We start from the raw sequence: 22,169 nt of genomic DNA on the forward strand, positions 1-22,169 counted from the left end.
GGGTGCCTACATTCTGCATGGACTGGTTGCACAGAGACTGGTTTTTAGAGACTAGATTATGAGTCTCTGTAAATTGTGCTTCTAAAGTAACTTTTGTTATTGCCAAATGCCAGTGTGTTTGCAATGTGTTTGTTATGCATAAAAAAATCATTTTAAGTTAGAGCTTAATAATTATTTCACTATTAATATACTTCTTCTTAATTGTATTTCACTATTAATATACTTTTTAATTGTATTTCAGTTCAACAATTCCTTTGATAAAATACATCTTTTGTTATGTGCAAATGGCTTGAGATACCTATTAGGTCCATAAATTACCATATAGCATATATCAATTTGTTTGATTTCCTGCAATGGAAGGGAGACAATTTCCCTCCTTCTCCTCCCAGCCAGTTTGTGCTTCCATCCCCTCCTTTCCCTCCAGTTGAGGCTTCGACCCGAAGGCCGAATATTGGCTGGCCTTCCTCTCAGTCCTCAACGATGCCCTTCCAGTAACAAGGCTGGTTGGTGGCGGGTAGTTCCACACACACACACACACACGAGACTGTGGAGTAACCCGCTTTCCTTCTGCTGTGCATTCCTTTCTCAGAGCCACGAATTCCGGATTCCGGCCGATCAGGGCATCGCGGGCCACGTGGCGACCACGGGGAAGATCCTCAACATCAAGGACGCCTATTCGCACCCGCTCTTCTACCGTGGGGTGGACGACAGCACCGGCTTTCGCACCCGGAACATCCTCTGCTTCCCCATCAAGGACGAGAACCAGGGTGAGTGTGCGGAAGAAGCGCAACGCCAGGTGTGCGCAATGCCCCACACGGGTGAGATGTTTGAGAATCCCCTCGTGCCCCGTCTTCCGTGCTCCCCCAAGTGGGAGAAGGATCTACGTCCCTTCCCCCTTCGCCTCCACCTGGGCTCACCGACTTACTCGAGAGTAACTGACAGCTCCTTTGCCTCTGGACGTGCCAAGAAGGCACATCATCGGAGCATCCTTTGGAAGGGAGAAAGAAAGAGAAACATAAGGAGAGCTTGCTGGATCAGGCCACCAACATGCCAATTATGGGAAACCCGCAAGCAGGATTCGAACACAAGATCCCTCTCCCCTCCTGCTCTTTTCCAGCAACTGGCATTCAGAAGCAGAGCCCTGCTAGCTAGTAGCAGCTGATAGCCCTCTCCTTCTCCATGAATTTATCTAATCCTCTTTGAAAGCCACTCACTCTGGTGGGAGAGAGTTCTGTAGTCTAACTATGCACTGCAATTGTAGTTTTACATTCCCCTTTTAAACACACAGAAGATAGCTGGTTGCAGGCTTGTGTAAGCCTTTCACTATTTAGTTCCTGGTAAGTTCCCTTATAAGGGACATGGGTGGCGCTGTGGGTTAAACCACAGAGCCTAGGACTTGCCGATCAGAAGGTCGGCGGTTCGAATCCCCGCGACGGGGTGAGCTCCCATTGCTTGGTCCCAGCTCCTGCCAACCTAGCAGTTCGAAAGCACGTCAAAGGGCAAGTAGATAAATAGGTACTGCTCTGGTGGGAAGGTAAACGGCGTTTCCGTGCACTGCTCTGGTTCGCCAGACGTGGCTGAGTCATGCTGGCCACATGACCCGGAAGCTGTACGCCGGCTCCCTTGGCCAGTAAAGCGAGATGAGCGCCACCACCCCAGAGTCGGCCACGACTGGACCTAATGGTCAGGGGTCCCTTTACCTTTACCTAAGTTCCCTTATATCCCTCTTAAAAGAATAAACACACCACAATCTTGTTTAAAGTATATAAAAGAAGTTTACTCACGTCATCAGTTCACAATTGGATCCCTGAAGGCAGACTTAGTTACATGTGGATCTATCCCATATGGGGATAATCCCAGTGTCCTCTGCTGGCTGAAAGCCAACAGAGCATCTCTAGCTAAAAAGCTGCTCCAACGACGGAGGAAGTCAAAGAGAGGAAAGAGGAAAAGAGAAAGAGTGTTGTGTGCCTCGTGCTTTTGTTACCTGGACAGGTAAAGTCACGCCCATCTCTAGTCACATGCAAAGGAAGTATGTCCCAGCCCAGGAGGAAAGAGGAAGTTCCAACTGCCTGGACCAAACATCCTCTTGCATGTCCACTCTAGGAAAACAAGGAATGTTGTACTTGACTGCTATCTATGTATCACATCCCACAGCAATCGGGTGTGCTCCTTCTCCTGCCCATCCAATGCAAGAACTCACCTGTTGTCTTCTTCTCCGCTTCTTCCAGAGGTCATTGGAGTGGCTGAGCTGGTGAACAAAATCAACGGGCCTTGGTTCAGCAAGTTTGATGAGGATCTGGCCACCGCCTTCTCCATCTACTGTGGCATCAGCATCGCCCACGTAAGCAAGATCCTTTGGGTTCCCCTGGCTCTTTTCTCCACCCCGGGTAGAGCTGTACACCTCCCTTGCACAGTGGGCCAGCCTTCTCCAACCTAGTGCTCTCCAGAAGCCTTGGATGCAGCTCCCACGACTGTGCCAGCTGGGAGGGCACCAGGTTGGGGAAGACTGCAACGGACCATATTCTTTCCAGGAAAGAGGGTGCAAAGCCAGCCGTCTTGCTGAAGATCACTAGATTTTGATCCATTAACACAGAGATGCATTTCCATCCTATAAAAAGGTTTTTCAAGCTTTTACTTGCAGAGCTTTCTTCAGAAACAAAACAAAAGCATCCAAGATACGTCAAAAGCATCCATACACTCAAGTAGGACACTGGCAGAGACACATGCCCGACTGGCATGTTCTCTCCCTCCTGGTCGTTCATTCGGGAGCTTCAAAAGCTTTCTTCAACCCAAACATCACAGCGACTGATGCCAACCGACATCGGCACACTTAGGGTTTGTGTAACAGACCTCAGCAACTCAGCATTTTGGCTAATCTACTTTATTTACATAGAAACACACACAGAGCACTGCAACATGGCTCCCTCTCTCTCTAGCATCAGACAGCAAAGAGAGAAAGAACAAAGGACAATAGTCCCACTTCACGGAACACAGGAACACAAACATCCTGTCTCCGTCACTTCCCACTCTGTGGAGTCAAAACATACACCGTCATGTGATAGACAACAATCCCATAACTGCAATCACGGAGCAGGAATTCTAACAGGAGGCACCACTGGAAACCTTCATGGGTGCTTTGGTGCCCGTGGGCACTGGGTTGGCGACCCCTGTATTAACATATTCCCTACTCACCTCTTGTTTTCCTTCACTCCAGTCTCTGCTCTACAAGAAGGTCCATGAAGCCCAGTACCGAAGCCACCTGGCCAATGAGATGATGATGTACCATATGAAGGTAAGGCCGGCTTACTTTGGCGTCATGGAATCATAGAACTATAGAGTTGGAAGGGACCCTGAAGGTCATCCAGTCCAACCCCCTGCCATGCAGGAATCTCAGCTCCAGAATTGCTGGCAAGTGGCCATCCAACCTCTGTTTAGAAACCTCCAGTGGAGTCTACTGCCTTCCGAGGGAGACCATTGCACTGTTGAGCAGCTCTTACAGTCAGAAGGTTCTTCCTAATGTTCAGTTGCATTTCTGGTTAATTGAATCCATTGGTCCAAGTCCTTCCCTATGGAGCACCAGAAAACAAGCAGACTCCCTCTTGCTGCATCACCTGCCTCTTGGGGGCCATTTGAGGGGGGTAGACCTGAGCTATCTCCAGCAGCAGCATACTGATAGCGTAGCTCAGTGGCAGAGCATCTGCCTGGCATGCAGGAGGTTCTGAGTTCGAACCCAGGCAGCATCTTCAGGTATAATAATAATAATAATAATAATAATAATAATAATAATAATAATATTTATTTATACATACCCCGCCCATCTGGCTGGGTTTCCCCAGCCACTCTGGGCAGCTCCCAACAGAATATTAAAAACACAATACAGCATTAAACATTAAAAACTTCTCTAAGCCTTCAGATGTCTTTTAAAAGTAAAAAAGTTGCTTATTGCCTTGACATCTGGTGGGAGGGCGTTCCACAGGGCGGGCGCCACCACCGAGAAGGCACTCTGCCTGGTTCCCTGTAACTTGGCTTCTCGCAGGGAGAGAACCGCCAGAAGGCCCTCGGAGCTGGACCTCAGTGTCCAGGCTGAACGGTGGGGGTTCAGGTATGCTGGACCAAGGCCGTTTAGGGCTTTAAAGGTCAGCACCAACATTTTGAATTGTGCTCGGAAACATACTGGGAGCCAATGCAAATCTCTCAGGACCCATGTTGTATGGTCTCAGCAGCCACTCCCAGTCACCCGTCCAGCTGCCGCATTCTGGATTAGTTGTAGTTTCCAGGTCACCTTCAAATGTAGCCCCACATAGAGCGCAATGCAGTAGTCCAAGCAGGAGATAATCAGAGCATGCACCACTCTGGTGAGAATGTCTGGGGGCAAGGAGGGTCTCATCCTGTGTACCAGATGGAGCTGGTAAACAGCTGCCCTGGACACAGAATTGACCTGCGCCTCCATGGACAGCGGTGAGTCCAAAATGACTCCCAGGCTGCGCACCTGGTCCTTCAGGGGCACAGTTGCCCCATTCAGGACCAGGGAGTTCTCCGCACCCACCCGCCTCCTGTCCCCCAAAAACAGTACTTCTGTCTTGTCAGGATTCAACCTCAATCCGTTAGCCGCCTTAGAATCATAGAATCATAGAGTTGGAAGAGACCACAAGGGCCATCGAGTCCAACCCCCTGCCAAGCAGGAAACACCATCAGAGCACTCCTGACATATGGTTGTCAAGCCTCTGCTTAAAGACCTCCAAAGAAGGAGACTCCACCACACTCCTTGGCAGCAAATTCCACTGTCGAACAGCTCTTACTGTCAGGAAGTTCTTCCTAATGTTTAGGTGGAATCTTCTTTCTTGTAGTTTGGATCCATTGCTCCGTGTCCGCTTCTCTGGAGCAGCAGAAAACAACCTTTCTCCCTCCTCTATGTGACATCCTTTTATATATTTGAACATGGCTATCATATCACCCCTTAACCTCCTCTTCTCCAGGCTAAACATGCCCAGCTCCCTTAGCCGTTCCTCATAAGGCATCGTTTCCAGGCCTTTGACCATTTTGGTTGCCCTCCTCTGGACACGTTCCAGTTTGTCAGTGTCCTTCTTGAACTGTGGTGCCCAGAACTGGACACAGTACTCCAGGTGAGGTCTGACCAGAGCAGAATACAGGGGAAGACCTTGGAGAGTTAGAATCATAGGCTTGGAAGGGACCCCAAGGGTCATCCAGTCCAACCCCCTGCAATGCAGAAATCTGCTGCCAGTCATACTAGGAAATACTTAGGTGGGTAGACCATGGCTCTGACTCTCTACCTGCCGGCTGCCTAGGTTCCTGTCATCCTATTTCAGCTTATGGCAGCCTTTGCAACCTGGCACCCTGCATTGTTGAACTACAACTCCCACCATGGCTTGGCCTGAGGTGAGTTGTGCTCCAACAACCTCCGGTGGGCACCAGGTTGCATATGTGTTGGTAAACAGGTAAATGAACATGCTAACACAGGTGACTTACTGTTGGCAGTTTAGCTTAAGGTTGGGATTGTGGCCAGTTTGCAGGTACATCTTCATGTGGAGTCGAAAAGGGACTCCAGTTGTCATCTAGTCTAACCCCCGGCAGTCTTGATTGTCACCATTTCTCCTCCTCAAAACAGCTTGCTCCACATAATAATAATAGCAATAAGGCACCAGCTATTTTTCCTTTTGAAAAGCTAAGCGCTGCTTCGTCTTCCAGGTTTCAGATGATGAATACACCAAGCTCCTCGACGAAGGAATCGTGCCCGTCTCAGAAATTGACCCGAACTTTGCCAAATTCACCTACACCCCGCGTTCCCTTCCGGAGGACGACACATCTATGGTGAGTGTTGAGGGTGGAGGAGAAATTGGGTTGGGTTTGCATTTTAATGAGAGACGTACCTATTTTGTACTTTCCAAAACAAGGCAAAACACAGGGTTCCTTAGAAATCGGCTCCAGATTTTGTGAGGGATCTCCACCCCTACAGCATATGCCCTCTGTGCTTTCTTAGCCTGAGGGGAGTCCAAAGGTGGTGATGTAGTCTAAATCCCTGAGCCTTGGGCTTGCTGATCAGAAGGTTGGCGGTTCAAATATCTGTGACAGAGTGAGCTCCCATTGCTCTGTCCCAGCTTCTGCCAACCTAGCAGTTCAAAAGCACGCCAGTGCAAGTAGATAAATAGGTAGCACTGCAGGGGGAAGGTAAATGGCGTTTCCATATGCTCTGGTTTCCATCATTGTCCCGTTGCACCAGAAGCGGTTTAGTCCTGCTGGCCACATGAAACCTGTCTGTGGACAAACGCCGGCTCCCTGCCTGAAAGCGAGATGAGTGCCGCCACCCCATAGTCACCTTTGACTGCACTTAACTGTCCAGGGGTCCTTTACCTTTTTCTCTTAGGCTGATGGGAGTTGTAGTCCAAAGGAGGGCATCAAGTTGGGATTGGCTGCTTCTGTGTACCTCCTGAATACTCTCTCTCTCTCTCTCTCTCTCTCTCTCTCTCTCTCTCTTCTCCACAGGCCATTCTTAGCATGTTGCAGGACATGAATTTCATCAGCAGCTACAAAATCAACCGCCAGACCCTTGTCAGGTAGGATGTCAAGAAGGCTGTCTTTTTCTTCTCTCCCTTTCATAGACTCACACATTAGAACCATAGAATTGTAGAGCTGGAAGGGACCCCTAAGGGTCATCTAGTCCAACCCTCTGCAATCTTTTTGCCCAACGTAAAGCTCAAACCCACGACCCCGAGATTAAGCGTCTCGTGCTCTGCCGACTGAGCTGTTGCTTGCACCCGGCTTTTCCCCCAGACTGGGACTCGAGGTGGCTTATAACAAAACAACACAGATAAAATACAAAAGACCAGAAACGTATAAGGTCTTTATTAAAAGGTAATTGAACTCAGTTAGCATCAAAAAACAGAAACAGCACAGTGCTATTAAAAGCACTTTCCTTAAAAACAAAAACCAGCCAGTTCCCAAAGACCTGCAGGCAGTGCCGGATTTATGTATAAGCTAAACAAGCTATAGCTTAGGGCCCCACTCTCTTGGGGGCCCCAAAAAAATTAAAGAAAAAAATCCCCCTGGATGTACATTTCGAAAATATAGGATAGAAGACAAATACAATAAAACCTACCTACAGCAACAGTGTTTTGTGTTGTGTAGGCTCCTATGATATAAGTAATGGGTCCTGCCTGCTAGCCTGCTCCCTAAAATATCACTGGTTTGCTCCTTTCTATATATAGGGTACCTCCATTTGCATGGCAACACGTGCAAATGGCTTTAGATACCTATTAGGTCCATCAATTACCATCTAGCATATATTCAACACAAAAAACAGTGACCATTTGTTGCTGACAAAGGACAGCTGGACATAGAAAGGGCCCCACTACCTTCAGGTGCTTAGGGCCTCATCAAACCTCAACCCGGCCCTGCCTGCAGGAATATAACTATCTTCACCTGCTGGCGGAAGGACAGGGTCTGGCTTCACTAGGCAGGGAGTTCCAAAGTTGCCTGGGAGCAGCCACCACAGAGAAGGCCCTTCCATTGTGGCGCACCAGGCTTAGCGTGAGCCGGGGCCACGACGAAGCTGAGCCATTGAACTCAATCGCTGGGAACAAAGTCAGAGCCAGGAGGGTCCGTGTTTTCACTTGCCACACCTGTGGCCCTTGGCAGCCCCAATGAGCCCCAGCCTTCCCCACAACCTCGGAGCTGCAGAAGGGGCAAGGGTCTGTCCAGAGCTGCCTTAAGCATATGCAGCGCCGGGGTGCAAAGATCCACCTGGCGCCCCCCCCCCCGGTGGCCCATTCCCAGGCATGCAGGAGGGCTGAGCTAGGAAGCTCCCTCACCATCTCGCTGGCTCAGTTGCCCCCGAACTCGCGGCGCAGAGCTGCCCACAGCAGAGGAGCCTGCCGCGGCCAACGCACGGGTTCTTCCCCGGACTCAACTCTCGGGCCCCAGACTCTCAGCCTGGCACCCTTGAGAGCCCAGCGCCCGGGTGCCCCACACCCGTGGTGCCTATGGGTAAGACGGCCCTGGGTCTCTCTCCAGTGGCTGCCCCTCCACTCTCCAGTCCGCCACTGGGAGGAGGGAGGCTGGGGCTTGCCTGGCCCCTGTGTTGCGACCGAGAGCGCCCAAACCAGACGCCCTAAACTGGCTGTGCAGACTCAGTTATTTGGAAAGAGCAGTTCAAGAGGTGCCCACTTTTAAAGGAACAACGGTCTTGCAAATGGCTGGGTTTCACCCGCCGAGCTTTTTAGAGTGCCACATAATTTTCACTCCATACCTATCACCATTATTACAAATGTATAAATGTATAAATCCATTATACATTTAAATCCCGCACACTTCCTCCGAAGCAGCCAAGGGTGGCACAAAATTGGTATGTCAGTGTGGCAGCACCTGCACTTTGCAACTCCCTGTCGATTGATATCAGGGCCTTTTGCCGTTGTATTTTCAGCATTGGCTAAAAAAACACACCTTTTTGTTTCAGCATGCCTACCCAGACATGTGCATCTGACATATATATTAATATGCAACTTTATTTTATCGTGAATATTTTGAGGGTGGGGGGAGGAATAGACTAACTTTGGTGTTTTTTTAATGTTTGAATCGATCCTGAATTTTAATGTGTATTGAATGTAAACTACTTAGTAGTTGGCTTCTTGTTATGACCAAACGAAGTGCAAAATCTATTAAATGAAAATGAAAATAGCCAGTGTCATTCTCACCAATGGGCTTCTTTTGGGGGGGTTTCCTCACAGGTTCTGCCTGATGGTGAAAAAGGGATACAGGGACCCCCCATACCACAACTGGACCCATGCCTTCTCGGTCTCCCACTTCTGCTACCTGCTCTACAAAAATCTGGAGCTGGTCAATTACTTGGAGTAGGTGGACGATGCTTTGCTTGCCAAAGGGAGGGGGGCCGAGTTTACGCCGGGGATCAGCCGCAGAGCGCATGGAGGCAGGGACAGGGGAGGGTGTCCAGGTGATGCAGAGCTTGGTGGGGTATCTTCTTCTTTGGCGATCCCTCGTAGCCATGCAAGATTGTCTTCCATAAACATGGTTTTATCAATGAGTCCGTAAAGGCCTGTGAAGGCCAATTCTGGATCCACACGTCTTTCCACAGTGGGGACATAGGTTTCCGGGCGGGAGTTGATCACGGTGTGGATTTGCCAAGCGTGCCTTCCTCCTAGCACATTTCTCCCTTGTGTCCTGAGTTCAAGTGTCTTCAAAGCCCATGACACCTTTGGTCAAGGCTGTTCTCCAACTGGAGCGCTCACAGGCCAGTGTTTCCCAATTGTTGGTGTTTATACTGCATTTTTGTAGATTTGCCTTGAGAGAGTCTTTAAACCTCTTTTGTTGACCGCCAGCATTACGCTTTCCATTTTTAAGTTCAGAATAGAGGGGTTGCTTTGGAAGACGATCATCAGGCATCTGCACAACATGACCAGTCATGGGGCACCCACGACCCTGAGATTAAGAATCTCAAGCTCTACCAGCTGAGCTAAGGACCCACATCCTGACTCCGAATCCAATACTGAACCTCCTGCTCTTTGACCCTCCCTGCTCCCATGTTCCCTGGCTACTTGCCAAGGTCCCCTCCCCCTCTGCTTTAAGAAAATGAAATACTTCGGATCTGAGGGTGTGCTTGGTTGGCAGGGGGGCACCAGGTTGGGGAGGCTGAGCGAAGACGCCACCTCCGACTCCCCTGGGGCTGGTTTGCATATGGGGTGCCTCCTCTACTGCCAAATTTGGGAGCAGCCCAGGCATCTCAGAGCCCTTCCGCAGCTCATGCGTGGTTTTTCCTTTTTTTCTCTTCGCTAGAGACATTGAAATCTTTGCTTTGTTCGTCTCCTGCATGTGCCACGACCTGGACCACAGAGGCACCAACAACTCCTTCCAGGTGGCTTCGGTACGACTTTTTATTTATTTATTCCGCATTACGGTTTATTTATATGTCACCTTTCAGCCCAAAAGGCTCCCGAGAACAAACGTACAAATGCAATATTGCAAATGCAAAATAACAACGCAGATGGCGCCAATTCAAATGGTTTCTGCAGTCTTTCCAAACCAAACACGCCTGTGTCCCTGCCAAAAAGAACATTCCTTGCAACAATGTGAAGGGGAAACAAAAATATTCAAGCAGAACCCGTCTTTAAGAAAGGGAGGGAGAGGTTTGGGGTCTCGTATCGTCCTGGATTAAGACAGCAGCTTGGGTTCCCTGACGTGATGTCTCTTTATTTTCTCTTTTCAGAAATCGGTCTTGGCTGCCCTCTACAGCTCAGAAGGCTCAGTGATGGAGGTAAAACTATTACAGATATTATTAATATTGTGCAGTTTGAAGTGGCTGGATGCATGAGAACTGGCTCCTTCTTGAAAATAAAACCGTGTCGAGGTTCCTGCCCTCTGGAGCAGCAGAAAGCAAACTGGCTGCATCAATAATAATAATAATAATAATAATATATTTATACCCTGCCATCTGGCTGGGTTTCCCCAGCCACTCGGGGTGGCTTCCAACAAAATATTAAAATACAATAGTCCGTCAAACATTAAAAACTTCCCTAAACAGGTCTGCCTTCAGATGTCTTCTAAAAATCTGGTAGTTGTTTTTATCTTTGACATCTGGTGGGAGGGCGTTCCACAGGGCGGGTGCCACTACTGAGAAGGCCCTCTGCCTGGTTCCCTGTAACTTGGCTTCTCACAGCGAGAGAACCACCAGAAGGCCCTCGGCGCTGGACCTCAGTGTCCGGGCAGAACGATGGGGGTGGAGATGCTCCTTCAAACAAAAATATCTTCAGTACACCCCTAAACCCCATGATGCGGGGTGCCTGTCTAATTTCAGCTGGCAACTGATTCCAGAGGGCTGGAGCTGGGACACTAAAAGGGCATGTTTTTCTCTCTGCACAGAGGCACCATTTTGCTCAGGCCATCGCCATCTTAAACACCCATGGCTGCAACATCTTCGATCATTTCTCTCGGAAGGTGAGTCAGCAGAGGGCCAGCAGTTCCCGGGGTCTCATAGCAAAAAGCATTGATGGTTAAAGCCGGTCATTTCTCAACACTCCATCATTTCCAACCTGGTGCACTCCAGGACCACGACTCCCATCAGCATCAACCAGCATGACTGGCAGCTGTCTCGTGTGTCACCAGCAGCTGACATCATTTCAGGAGGTTGTCATATAGAACCAGCCCAACGAAGTTGATGTTGAAGAATCATTGCTTCAACGCTGGTGATCTTTGCTTCTTCCAGTACACTGGCATTAGTTTGCCTGTCTTCCCAAGTGATGTGTGAAAATTTTCAGAGACAGCAGACAGCAAAAGGCATCAAGAGTAAGAGTAAGCAAGAGCAAGAGAGTAAGGGGAAGATGGCTGTGTGACTAGCCTCTTTATAGGGTCTGCCAGGGCCACGCCCATCTACCTGGTCACACGCAGGGGGAGGATGCTCTGGCCCAGGTGTGACAGGAAGTCCTCCTGGCTAGAGCAACATTCCCCTGTGTGTCCACTCTGGGCAAACAGGGAATGCTGTACTTGACTGCTTTGGTGATGTTACACCCCACAACTGCCAGTCTTGTTGCCCCAATAGGATTACCAAAGGATGCTGGACTTGATGAGAGACATTATCCTGGCTACAGACCTTGCTCATCACTTGAGGATCTTCAAAGACCTCCAGAAAATGGCAGAAGGTAACCAGGGGTCCACCAGTCCACCAGGTGGAGCCAGATGTGAAGGGCATGGCCACCAGATTTCTAAAGTTGGATGGGAGTCTCCCTACATAAAAGCTACAAACTCACACACGCAAACAACTTCTTCCTGTCTTATGTCAAGGAAGCAGAATCCGGGGCTGGGATCTATTGGCTTTCTTGTGTTGAAATATCTTCCTCAAATACACAATTCAGTCTAGCCCACAGGAAAGATTAGGGATGAACCATAGAAGAAGTTAGCCCGGTTTTCCAGTAACCCACAAAAATTTAAAACACACTGCTCTCTCCTCCTTTGTCTTTTCAGACACATCCCTAGCATAGCTGTCAACGTTTCCCTTTTTTTAAGGGAAATTCCCTTATTCTGAATAGGATTCCATGCAAGAAAAGGGGGAAAAGTTGAAAACTATGATCCCTAAGGGTATGAGAGCTAGAAAGAAAACATAGGCAAAGTCCTAGAGAAACCAGATTTTGAAGTGCCAAATCACGAAATAAAAAAAATTGTAGAGTTGCAAGGGACCCTGAGGGTCATCCAGCCCAACCCCCTCATGCAGGAATATTTCGCCCAATGTGGCGCTTGAACCCACAACCTTGGGATTAAGAGTCTTGTGCTATTAATAATGTTATCATTTATTACCTGCCCTTCGTGCTAAGGACCCGGGGCAGGTTGCAACAATTTGAAGTACAACATTAAAAACCATTTATTGAAACAAAAGAGAAAAAAATCACAAAAGAATCTAATAAAAATAACATCTAATCAGAAGTAACAAAAGTTCCTACAATGGCTTATATTTTGTTTAGATTTCCAGTCTTTCTGCATTAGAAATCTTCATGGCCCTCTTCCAAAAAGTGGTTACTTTTCCCATGTCGTGGGACAGAGAGTTGAAAGGGACCCAGGGTCATCTAGTCCAACCTCTGCAATGCAGGACCAGATCTCACGTTTCTGACAATAGGGGCTTATAGTTAATAAAGTCAGGTGGCACCTGTTTGGCTTGAGAAGCTGCTTTCTTTATGTGGCCCAAATACTTATTTTTACCCAGCTCTGGGGGCGGGGGGGGGGAGTGTTTCAATCAAACGCAGTGGAGTGTGATTCTGAATCCCTTACGATACGATAATCTTTATTGTCATTGTCCATACAGAACAACGAAATTGAAAAATCTACATAAGACATTCAAAAACCAAGCAGCCTACTATCCCAGCTATCCCAGCCTGGTTAACCCCCTAAAAACTCTGATACTTCCATAATTAAATATACTCCCATAGAGACTACCTTAAAAGGTAAAGGGACCCCTGACCATTAGGTCCAGTTGTGGCCAACTCTGGGGTTGTGACACTCATCTCACTTTACTGGCCGAGGGAGCCGGCGTACAGCTTCCAGGTCATGTGGCCAGCATGACTAAGCCGCTTCTGGCGAACCAGAGCAGCGCACGGAAACACCATTTACCTTCCCGCCAGAGTAGTACCTATTTATCTACTTGCACTTTGACGTGCTTTCAAACTGCTAGGCAGGCAGGAGCAGGGACTGAGCAATGGGAGCTCACCCCGTTGCGGGGATTCGAACTGCCGACCTTCTGATCGGCAAGTCCTAGGCTCTGTGGTTTAACCCACAGCGCCACCCGTGTCCCTGAGACTACCTTACAGTGTGTTTAAAACCAAGGTGTGATTCTCTTAAGGGCTATGGGGGGGGGGGGTAGAACAGAGACCCCACACCTTCCAGGCCTCGTTTCTTTGGGGGGAGGGTCTTGCTGGCCTTGTGCTGTCTCTACGGAGTCCGAAAAAGGAGACCTCCTCCATCTCTCGCCCTTTCCAGTTGGCTACGACCCCAAAAACAAGCAGCACCACAGCCTCCTGCTCTGCCTTCTCATGACCTCGTGCGACCTCTCGGACCAGACCAAAGGCTGGAAGACCACCCGCAAGATCGCGGTGAGTGTGAGAATCCTAGAGCTGTAGAGTTGGAAGGGGGGGCCCCAGAGTCATCCAGTTCAGCCCCCTGAAATGCAGGAATCTCAACCAGATCATACATGACAAGGTAGCCTTCTCACCTCTGCATCCTCATGAGGAATGGTCGCCACCTCCAGGGTTTTTCAGTGCTGGGGAAAGGCAAGTCAGAGGTGCGTAAAATCATGCATGGCATGTCGGGAACAAAAAGGTTTTTCTGCCTCTCAGGCATAGGCAAACTCGGCCCTCCCCATGTTTTGGGACTACAACTCCCATCATCCCCAGCTAACATGACCAGTGGTCAGGGATGATGGGAGTTGTAGTCCCAAAACATGGGGAGGGCTGAGTTTGCCTGTGCCTGCACAAGAACTCGGGGAATGTTGGAAGATTCAGGATTTCTTTCTGTATGTTTTGTGGTATTTTATGCATTGAGTTACCCTAATTGCTTAGGGATCCTTGGATATTGTTTGAACCATATTGACGCTCTACTAGTAGCTTGAATTTTGCATGCAGAATGTGCCAGGTTAAATCACGGCATCTCTGTTATTAAAAGGCTCCGACCTGGTGGAATGCTCTGTCCCAGGAGACCAGGGCCCTGCAGGATTTAACCTCCTTCCGTCAGGCCTGTAAGACAGAGCTATTCCGCCTGGCTTTTAATTTGAACTTAGCCTGATCTTTTATTCCCCTTCCTTCCCTCCCCCTCCCCTTTTTATGAAGATTCCCCGCTCTGGGATCCCACAGCTCATTCTCCCCTGGCCTCCTCGCTGGCCCAAATAGGACTAATTTAGCCAGCTAGCCCTGGTGATCATCTAATGTTTATTGGATGGATTTCCCCTTCTAAATTGATTTTTGAATTCTGAATTTATTGTTATTCACGTTTTTTATGCTACTTTTTGTTGCATCAATTAAGTGTTTTAAATTTTTTGTTAGCCTCCCTGGGCCTGGTTTTCTGAACCAGGAAGGGCGGGATATAAATAAAATATTATTATTATTATTATTATTATTATTATTATTATTATTATTATTAAAACCCTTCCCAACAGTCAGAGTTGGAGGCTGAAATTTGGGCAAACAGTTGGGGGCACATACCTCCAAGTGTGCTGAGCAGGGAAGAAGATGGCCAGATGACTTCACATTGAGAAAATTAATTAAAACTTGCCTAAACCGTGACTTTTGCTTTCCAGGAGTTGATCTACAAGGAGTTCTTCTCCCAAGGAGATCTGGTACGTAAGAAAACTCTCCTAAGGCAATGCATGTACACCTCTCCCCCATAAGCCCCTTGCCCAAATCCTTGCTGACCCTTACCAGGCCTGACAGAGCTAGGAACGGTGGTGGGGAGGTCTCAATCGTAGAAAGATCATCGGGTGCCCTGGGAAAATCAGATTTCCCAGGGTGCCCGGGATCTTGCTAAACCTCATCCAAGCTGTCAAGGAGAGAAGGAGAGTGTGCTGAGGAGGAAACCTTCTTCCCTGTTTCCACTTCTCCTGCTGCTGCTGCAGATCCCAGATCTCCCTCGTAGAAAGAACATTGGGTGCCCTGGGAAAATCAGATTTCCCAGGGTGCCCGGGATCTTGTTAAGCATCATCTGAGCTGACAAGGAGAGATGGAGAGTATGCTGGGGAAAAGACCTTGCCTGCTCCCACTTCTCCTGCTGCTGCAGATCCTAGATGGGTAAACAAGAGGGAAAGAATTAGGTGACAATCTGAACCAGGAGAGAACTTTTGGGTCCTCCTGCACCTCTCCAGTTGGAGGTTTTCTGAGTTGCAAAGGTTTGGATTCCAAACCAGGCAATCAGGAGGCTTGGCACCACCAGATACACCTCTCTGACTGTGCATCACAACAGTAAACTCCTGATTCAACACTGGGTGACGGCAGATCTTTCTCTGCCTCTGAGCTTGTATTCGTTGCAGGAAGTTTAACTTTCAGGGTCTTACAAGTACATTTCGGAGCACAATTCAAAGCGTTGGTGCTGACCTTTAAAGCCCTAAACGGCCTCGGTCCAGTATACCTGAAGGAGCGTCTCCACCCCCATCATCCAGCCCGGACACTGAGGTCCAGCACCGAGGTCCTTCTGGCGGTTCCCTCGCTGCCAGAAGTGAGGTCACAGGGAACCAGGCAGAGGGCCTTCTCGGTAGTGGCACCCGCCTTGTGGAATGCCCTCCCGTCAGATGTCAAGGAAAGAAACAACTATTTTACTTTTAAAAGACAACTGAAGGTGGCCCTGTTTAGGGAAGTTTTTAATGTCCAGCGCTGTATTGTTTTTAATGTTCAGTTGGAAGCCGCCCAGAGTGGCTGGGGAAACCCAGCCAGATGGGCAGGGTATAAATAAATTATTATTATTATTATTATTATTATTATTATTATTATTATTATTACAAACTTCTCAGAGACATTTGGTTACAGAGCAGTATGTACTGCCTTCGGTTTTCAACAGACAGTGAAATTAGAGACATCGTTTCACTCGCAGGAGATGCTCATCTGCAGCGTTTTTTGAAGACTCTGTTGCTGAGGCAGGGCTCTCTTCTCCATAGATAAAATCCCCCCCAACTTGGGATTCGTCTGAATTTAGTTCAGCACATCCAGACCAGGGCGTTTGATGAGTTACGATCTCAACTCATCCATGCTCTCAAGAGTGCTCCTGCATTACGGCATCACGTAGATACATTGCAATGATGTCTCCACATTCAAAAACAACTGAGAATTATCTCCTGCTCTGGGCTGGATTTGGAAAGATCGGAGAGTCACAGAATTCTAGAGTTGGGTGGGATCTCAGGGGTCATCTAGCCCAACCCGCTGCAACGCAGGAATCATGGCTAATGCATCCCAGGCAGATGGACACCCAAGCTCTGCTTAAAAACCTCCAGTGAAGGAGACTTCATGATCTTCCAAGGGAGTCTGTTGATTCTTCTGTGGTGCAAGAAAAGGGAGCCTTTTGCGATCCAGTTGTCGCTGGACTACAACTTCCATTCTGGCCGGGGCTGGTGGGTGCTAGGGTTCAACAAGTGGAGGGCGGTAGGATCTCCACTCGTCCCCGAGAGTGTGGAAAGTCAGGTGGGGGTCATTCCTCAGCTCTCTGGGCTCACAGGAAAGCAGGGAAATGAGCTGTGCCTTGTTGACTTGAACGACCCAATTTCTCTGCAGGAGAAGGCCATGGGCAACCGGCCGATGGAGATGATGGATCGGGAAAAAGCCTACATCCCGGAGCTGCAGATCAGCTTCATGGAGCACATTGCCATGCCCATCTACAAGTGAGTGCCTGGGGGGCGGGAGAGGATCATGGAGGGAGGGGGGCTGCAATCTGGAGTAAAGCTCTGTCTGGCCAGAGTGGTGCATGCTCTGGTTATCTCTGCGGGATCTGATTTCTTTCCGCAAGTGCTTGTAAGACAGAGTTGTTCCGCCTGGCCTTTGGCTTGGAATCAACTTGATCCCCTTCCCCACTTTCCTTTTTCCTTTCTCCTTCTGTGACGGAACTCCTATTTGGGGACTTCCCTGGCTTTTTTCTGGCCCACGTAGGACCAGTCTGGATAGTTGGCCTTGGTGAAGATTTGACATTTTCATCCCCAAAAAGTTTTTGATTTGAGTTTCTACTGAAATGAGGCTGCATTTTAATGTTGTTTTTAAGTTGTATTTCAATCAATTTGTTTTTATATCGGGTGTTAGCCACCCTGAGCCTGGTCTTGGCTGGGGAGGGCAGGGTATAAATAAAATTTATTATTATTACATCCTTGGGATGCGAACGGGATCCATTCCAGAGCCCCGTTCACTTCCTGAAGCGAACGCAACCCGCGTCTGCGTGTGTGTGGGTCGCGTTTCACCGCTTCTGCGCATGCGCGTGACGTCATTTTGACCATCTGCACATGCGCATGTGGCAAAACCCAGAAGTAACGTGCTCCGTTACTTCCGGGTTGCCGCAGAGCACAACCCGAAAATACTTAAGGATTTGCTGATTTGATTATTTAAATGGGAATACGAAAAGGGGAGGTGTGAGGAGGCCAAGGAAATAAGTTAATGAGTTCAAAGTTACAAAAAACGGATTTGTTTTTAATTCCTTTTTAGCTATTTGTCTTTTGTATTTTGTCTTTTTATTATTATTTTTATTTTTCTATGTTCTTTTTTTTGCATCTTTTTCTTTTTATATGACCTTTTTTCATTTTGTAAACTTAGGTTTTTGTAAAACTTCAATAAATATCTTTAAAAAAAAAAAGAAAATACTTAACTTGAAGCACATTTATCCCGAGGTATGACTGTATTATTATTATTATTATTACTATTATTATTATTATTATCTCATAGCTACGACTCCAGAGTGTCCGTTCATTGACATGGATGTTGTTGGACCTTCTCTGTCTCTGTCTTTCTCCCCCGCCCACCCCCCCAGGGTCCTCAACGACCTCTTCCCCAAATCGGCCGAGCTGTACGAGAGAGTGGCCAGCAACCGGGAGCACTGGATGAAGGTCTCGCACAAGTTCACCATCCGAGGCCTCCCCAGTAACAACTCCCTGGACTTTCTGGATGAGGAATACGACCTGCAAACGATGGGCGAGAACAACGGCCTCAAGATGAACGGGTGCCTGGACTCGGAAGACGGGCACATGGAGGCAGAATGACGCCCCCAGGCACCTCCCCGCTTGGGGAGGAATCCGGACACACACAAGTGCAACTTTGCAACCCTGTTCCCTTCCGGGAGAACAACGGGGCTGATTCTGGAAACAAACAAAAAAAGGGGGTTCTTCTTATTTATATATACAATGTGCTCTCCCCGCCGCAGGCATCTCCTTCCATCGCCACCCACCTCCCTCTCCCCACTCTCCATGCTCCCCCTGTCAGACACCTACACCTCACCCCACCCCACCTTGCAGACCAGCTTCCTCCATGAGGACTAGGAGCCTGCCAGCTTGCTGTCGTTTCTAAGCTTCCTCGCGCAGTTGAGTGGGATGAATGCACGACACCACCACCCCCGCCCCACACCCCCCAACCCACTTGACTCACCCGCTCGTCGTCAGCGTCTGGTCAGGCAAAGTCATCTCTTGGTAGCCTGGTGAGATGTGCGTGTGTTCCCCAACTCTGGTAGCAGGGTCGTTTAGGGCTTTAAATGCTAAATGTGATCAGCAACAGGTAAAACTGCCCCGGCAGAATGCAGCCCAACTCACCCCCCTCTCCTATACCCAGAAATGCAATTCCTTCTCATAGTCAAGGCTGAGAGCTGTTTCACATGGAACTACTGTCTTGCACCTCTGGTCCCACACACTCAGTAATGCCCACACTGGCTGGCAGTGACCCACCCAGGGGTCTGCCTAGAGATGCTAGGGTTGAACCTGGCACTTGGACTTGCCACCCGCTGCCAAAGGAGAACCACAGAATTGCAGAGTTGGAAGAGACCCTGAGGACCATCTAGTCCAGAGTTCCCCAAATTTGGGTCTCCACCCTTTTTTGGACTACAACTCCCATCATCCCTAGCTAAGCAGGACCAGTGGTCGGGGATGATGGGAACTGCAGTCCAAAAACAGCTGGAGATCCAAGTTTGGGAAATCCTGTTCTGGCCCAATTCTAGGCTTCAAAGGACAGCTTTCTCTCTCGGTATTCTGAACCAAACCAGCCAGGTCTGTAGTCGAAGGAGATCCATTCATCCCCCTTTAGCAAATTGTGGTTCACTGAGTTCAGGCTTCCAGTTTCTTCTCCCTCTTCTTTTGAAATATCGTGTTCTCATTCCTGGCATTGAACCTTCAGGTTGCTAAGCCATTCGGAGTACAGGGCCCAAGCAGTCGAGCCAGTGATGAGCTGCCTTCTTTTCCACCCTAGACAGTCTCGAAATAATTCGGAGTTCTGAGGTTAATTCCCCAGCCATCCCCTTCATCCCCGGAAAGGTATTGCTGTTCCTGGATTGGGTCCAGAACAAGCTTCCGGTGCCTGGCAGGCCCTGAATTGCACGACGCCGTGGGAGCAGTAGCAGCGGTCCCATTGACAATTTGAAACCTTTATGGACTGGGCTGCAGGTGCTTGTGGGGCAGGGTGTTAGCAGGTTATGGGGAAAGCAAGAGTTTGCTGGAGAATACAAAGCTCAGACCGGGAAATCAATGCAGGAAACTTGCTACTTAAGCAGGTGCATAAAGACAAAACCATGTAGAGTTTGATGAAATCCAGGCTGCCTTACGCAGAGTCACCATCGGTCTACGTTACTGGCCACTTTTGCATTCCATGCCATCCAAGCCCAGGATCTTGATTAAGGCGTTTCCTCCCTGGGGATGGGCGAGTCTGACAATTCCAGCTTCTCTTAATTTCTCATTTTCCCCAATCTTCAATTCCCCGCATTTTCACATCAGTTTGCAATATCGTCCTCGTGAAAAGCCATTGCCATTTCAGCGCAGATTTCCACCCCCCATGTGAATATGTTTGTACGCGTTTTTGCCTAACGTGCACTTTTGTAAATTATTTTCACCGATATACACATTTTGAAGCGCACGTCGGCTGAGCGTGGGGATCTTTGTACGCAACGCTTGGCTGGAGAGCGGATCTGCAAAATTCAGAGAAGTGCAGATTTTGAAAGGCAAGCTGTGCTTCAGTTTATGTATTGCTTTGGAAACTGTAAATTCAGTAGATTCACCTTGCAATGTGAATTGAATTTCTCCCTCACCCCTGCTCATCCATAACCACAATCAGTAGCCAAGGTTTGACCGATGGTTACAGGTTGTTAAGGTGGAGAGATCTAACCTATTGTCCCAGCTTCAGATGACGCACTAAGCCAAATGCAAAGGCAACTGGTGTTCAGAACCATCACTGCCTCTAACCTTGCAGGCAGACCACATCCATTGAGGCTAGTGGTTATTGATAGCTGTCTCCATGAATTTGTCCATTCCTCTTTTAAAGCCATCTAGGATAGTGGTCATTGCTGCCTCCTGTGGCAGGGAGTTCCATAGATAACTATCCAACACCCAAATATGGCTGGGACTTCTGGGTTGAGGAATGTCAGGTTCAAAGAAGGGGTGCGATTTCATAGAAACATAGAACAGCGAAGTCAGGAGGGACCCCCCAGGGTCATCTAGTCCAACCCCCTCCAATGCAGGAATTTCAACTGGATCGTTTATGACAGATGGCCCCCCAACCTCTGCTTAAAAACCTCCCAGGAAGGAGATGGCCACCAGGTCTTGTGGGAGACAGTTCCACTGTCGAACAGCTCTTGCCATCAGAAAGTTCTTCCTGATGTTGAGTCGGACTCTCCTTTCTTGTAACTTGAAGCCATGGGTTCCGGTTCTACCCTCCAGATCAGGAAAAAACAAACTTGCTCCATCTTCCATGCAACAGCCCTTGAGATATTTGAAGATGGTTGTCATATCAGTCTCCTCTTTTCCAGGCTAAACATCCCCAGAATAGAGTTGGACTATGACTTCCCTTGACCTGGACACTAGACTTCTGTTGATACAGCCTAGAATAGCATCAACAGAACTGATAGCCTCCTCCATGAATTTGTCTGATCCTCTTTTAAAGCCATCTAGGTCAGTGGCCATCGCTGCCTCCAGTGGCAGAGAGTTCCGTAGTTTAACTATCCAGCACCCAAGAACGGCTGGGACTTCTGGGTTGAAGGATGCCAGGCTAAAAGAGGAAGGGTGTGATTTGCATTCCTGATGCTGCTGAAGTCCTTTTGCGCTCACTAAATTTCCATTTTGAAAGCCGCTTGGCAGAGAATCTAAGGACGAGGAGCAAAGCCAGAGAGGCGTGTTGCAGCAGTGCTAAGGCAGCGCGATTCCCACCCTCTCCCCTCTTTCTCTTAAAAGTGATGGGCAGAGGGATGATTCCTTGCTTGAGTCTCCACTCTGGACCAAACACAAGAGCAAAGTGATGAATAGCTGGAAATGATAGCTGTAGGGTACCACTTCTGAAAACTTGTTTAAGAATCTAAGATGAACCTGCTGGACCAGGCCGATGGCCCATCTAGTCCAGCACCCTCTTCTCACAGTGGCCAGCCGGGTGCCTGCAGGCAGGATTTGAACTCAAGAGCAATTCCCTCCCCTCCTGCATTTGCCAGCAGCCGGTGGCTTCTGCCAGTACCCAAAGCACATGGGTGGGTTCCCTTCAAAATACCAAATTTTAAAAACCAGGTCTCCGCTGAAACTGCCCTTGTTTTGGGAAAGTTTTGTGGGAGCTGAGAATCACCTTCCCGTCCCTGTCTCCCCTGCTTTCTTTGCATCTCTCTGCGCCAAAGATGTTGGCACTTCTCCAAACCACCTCCCTTCTCCCCGCGGGCCCCTCTCTGCCTGCTGGCGATACGGTGGTCCACATGTCTTTTTTTTTGCCGAGGCGTTTGCAAAGAAAGTCCCGTGGCTTACCTGGGCCATGGAGGTTTGATCGCAGTGTGGGAATTTGAGGCCGAGAACCACCTCGAGGGCAAAAAGAGGGGACATGGCACGGAGAAGGAGCATAAATGGGCACCGGCAGGGTTTTTTGGCAGCGTCATAGAATTTGTCTACTTGGCAGGGGCCCCTAATACTCATGTAGTTGTACCCCTTGCAAAGCAGGAACGAGCTACTTTCAAATGAGCTGTTTTCAAAAAGGGTATCA

At 48.7% G+C, this 22,169-nt stretch overlaps 1 protein-coding gene across 6 annotated transcripts in view; it reads left to right on the forward strand.

Annotated features, from left to right (window-relative positions):
* Nucleotides 1-18,776, forward strand: part of PDE2A (phosphodiesterase 2A) — a 353,586-nt gene extending 334,810 nt beyond the window's left edge. For all 6 annotated transcript variants that reach the window (XM_083609655.1, XM_083609657.1, XM_083609658.1 and 3 more), the window contains 14 exons: nucleotides 590-767; nucleotides 2,229-2,341; nucleotides 3,215-3,292; nucleotides 5,707-5,829; nucleotides 6,502-6,572; nucleotides 8,742-8,864; nucleotides 9,805-9,892; nucleotides 10,235-10,282; nucleotides 10,888-10,962; nucleotides 11,564-11,663; nucleotides 13,489-13,601; nucleotides 14,801-14,839; nucleotides 16,758-16,864; nucleotides 17,995-18,776. In XM_083609655.1, coding sequence (XP_083465781.1) covers nucleotides 590-767; nucleotides 2,229-2,341; nucleotides 3,215-3,292; nucleotides 5,707-5,829; nucleotides 6,502-6,572; nucleotides 8,742-8,864; nucleotides 9,805-9,892; nucleotides 10,235-10,282; nucleotides 10,888-10,962; nucleotides 11,564-11,663; nucleotides 13,489-13,601; nucleotides 14,801-14,839; nucleotides 16,758-16,864; nucleotides 17,995-18,223 — 1,485 coding nt within the window. In that variant the 3' untranslated portion in view covers nucleotides 18,224-18,776. The remainder of the gene's footprint in view (nucleotides 1-589; nucleotides 768-2,228; nucleotides 2,342-3,214; nucleotides 3,293-5,706; nucleotides 5,830-6,501; nucleotides 6,573-8,741; nucleotides 8,865-9,804; nucleotides 9,893-10,234; nucleotides 10,283-10,887; nucleotides 10,963-11,563; nucleotides 11,664-13,488; nucleotides 13,602-14,800; nucleotides 14,840-16,757; nucleotides 16,865-17,994) is intronic.
* The last annotated feature ends 3,393 nt before the right edge of the window (nucleotides 18,777-22,169 follow it).

This window comes from Podarcis filfolensis (assembly GCF_964270895.1).
Source record: "Podarcis filfolensis genome assembly, chromosome: 4".
Lineage (NCBI taxonomy): Eukaryota > Metazoa > Chordata > Lepidosauria > Squamata > Lacertidae > Podarcis > Podarcis filfolensis.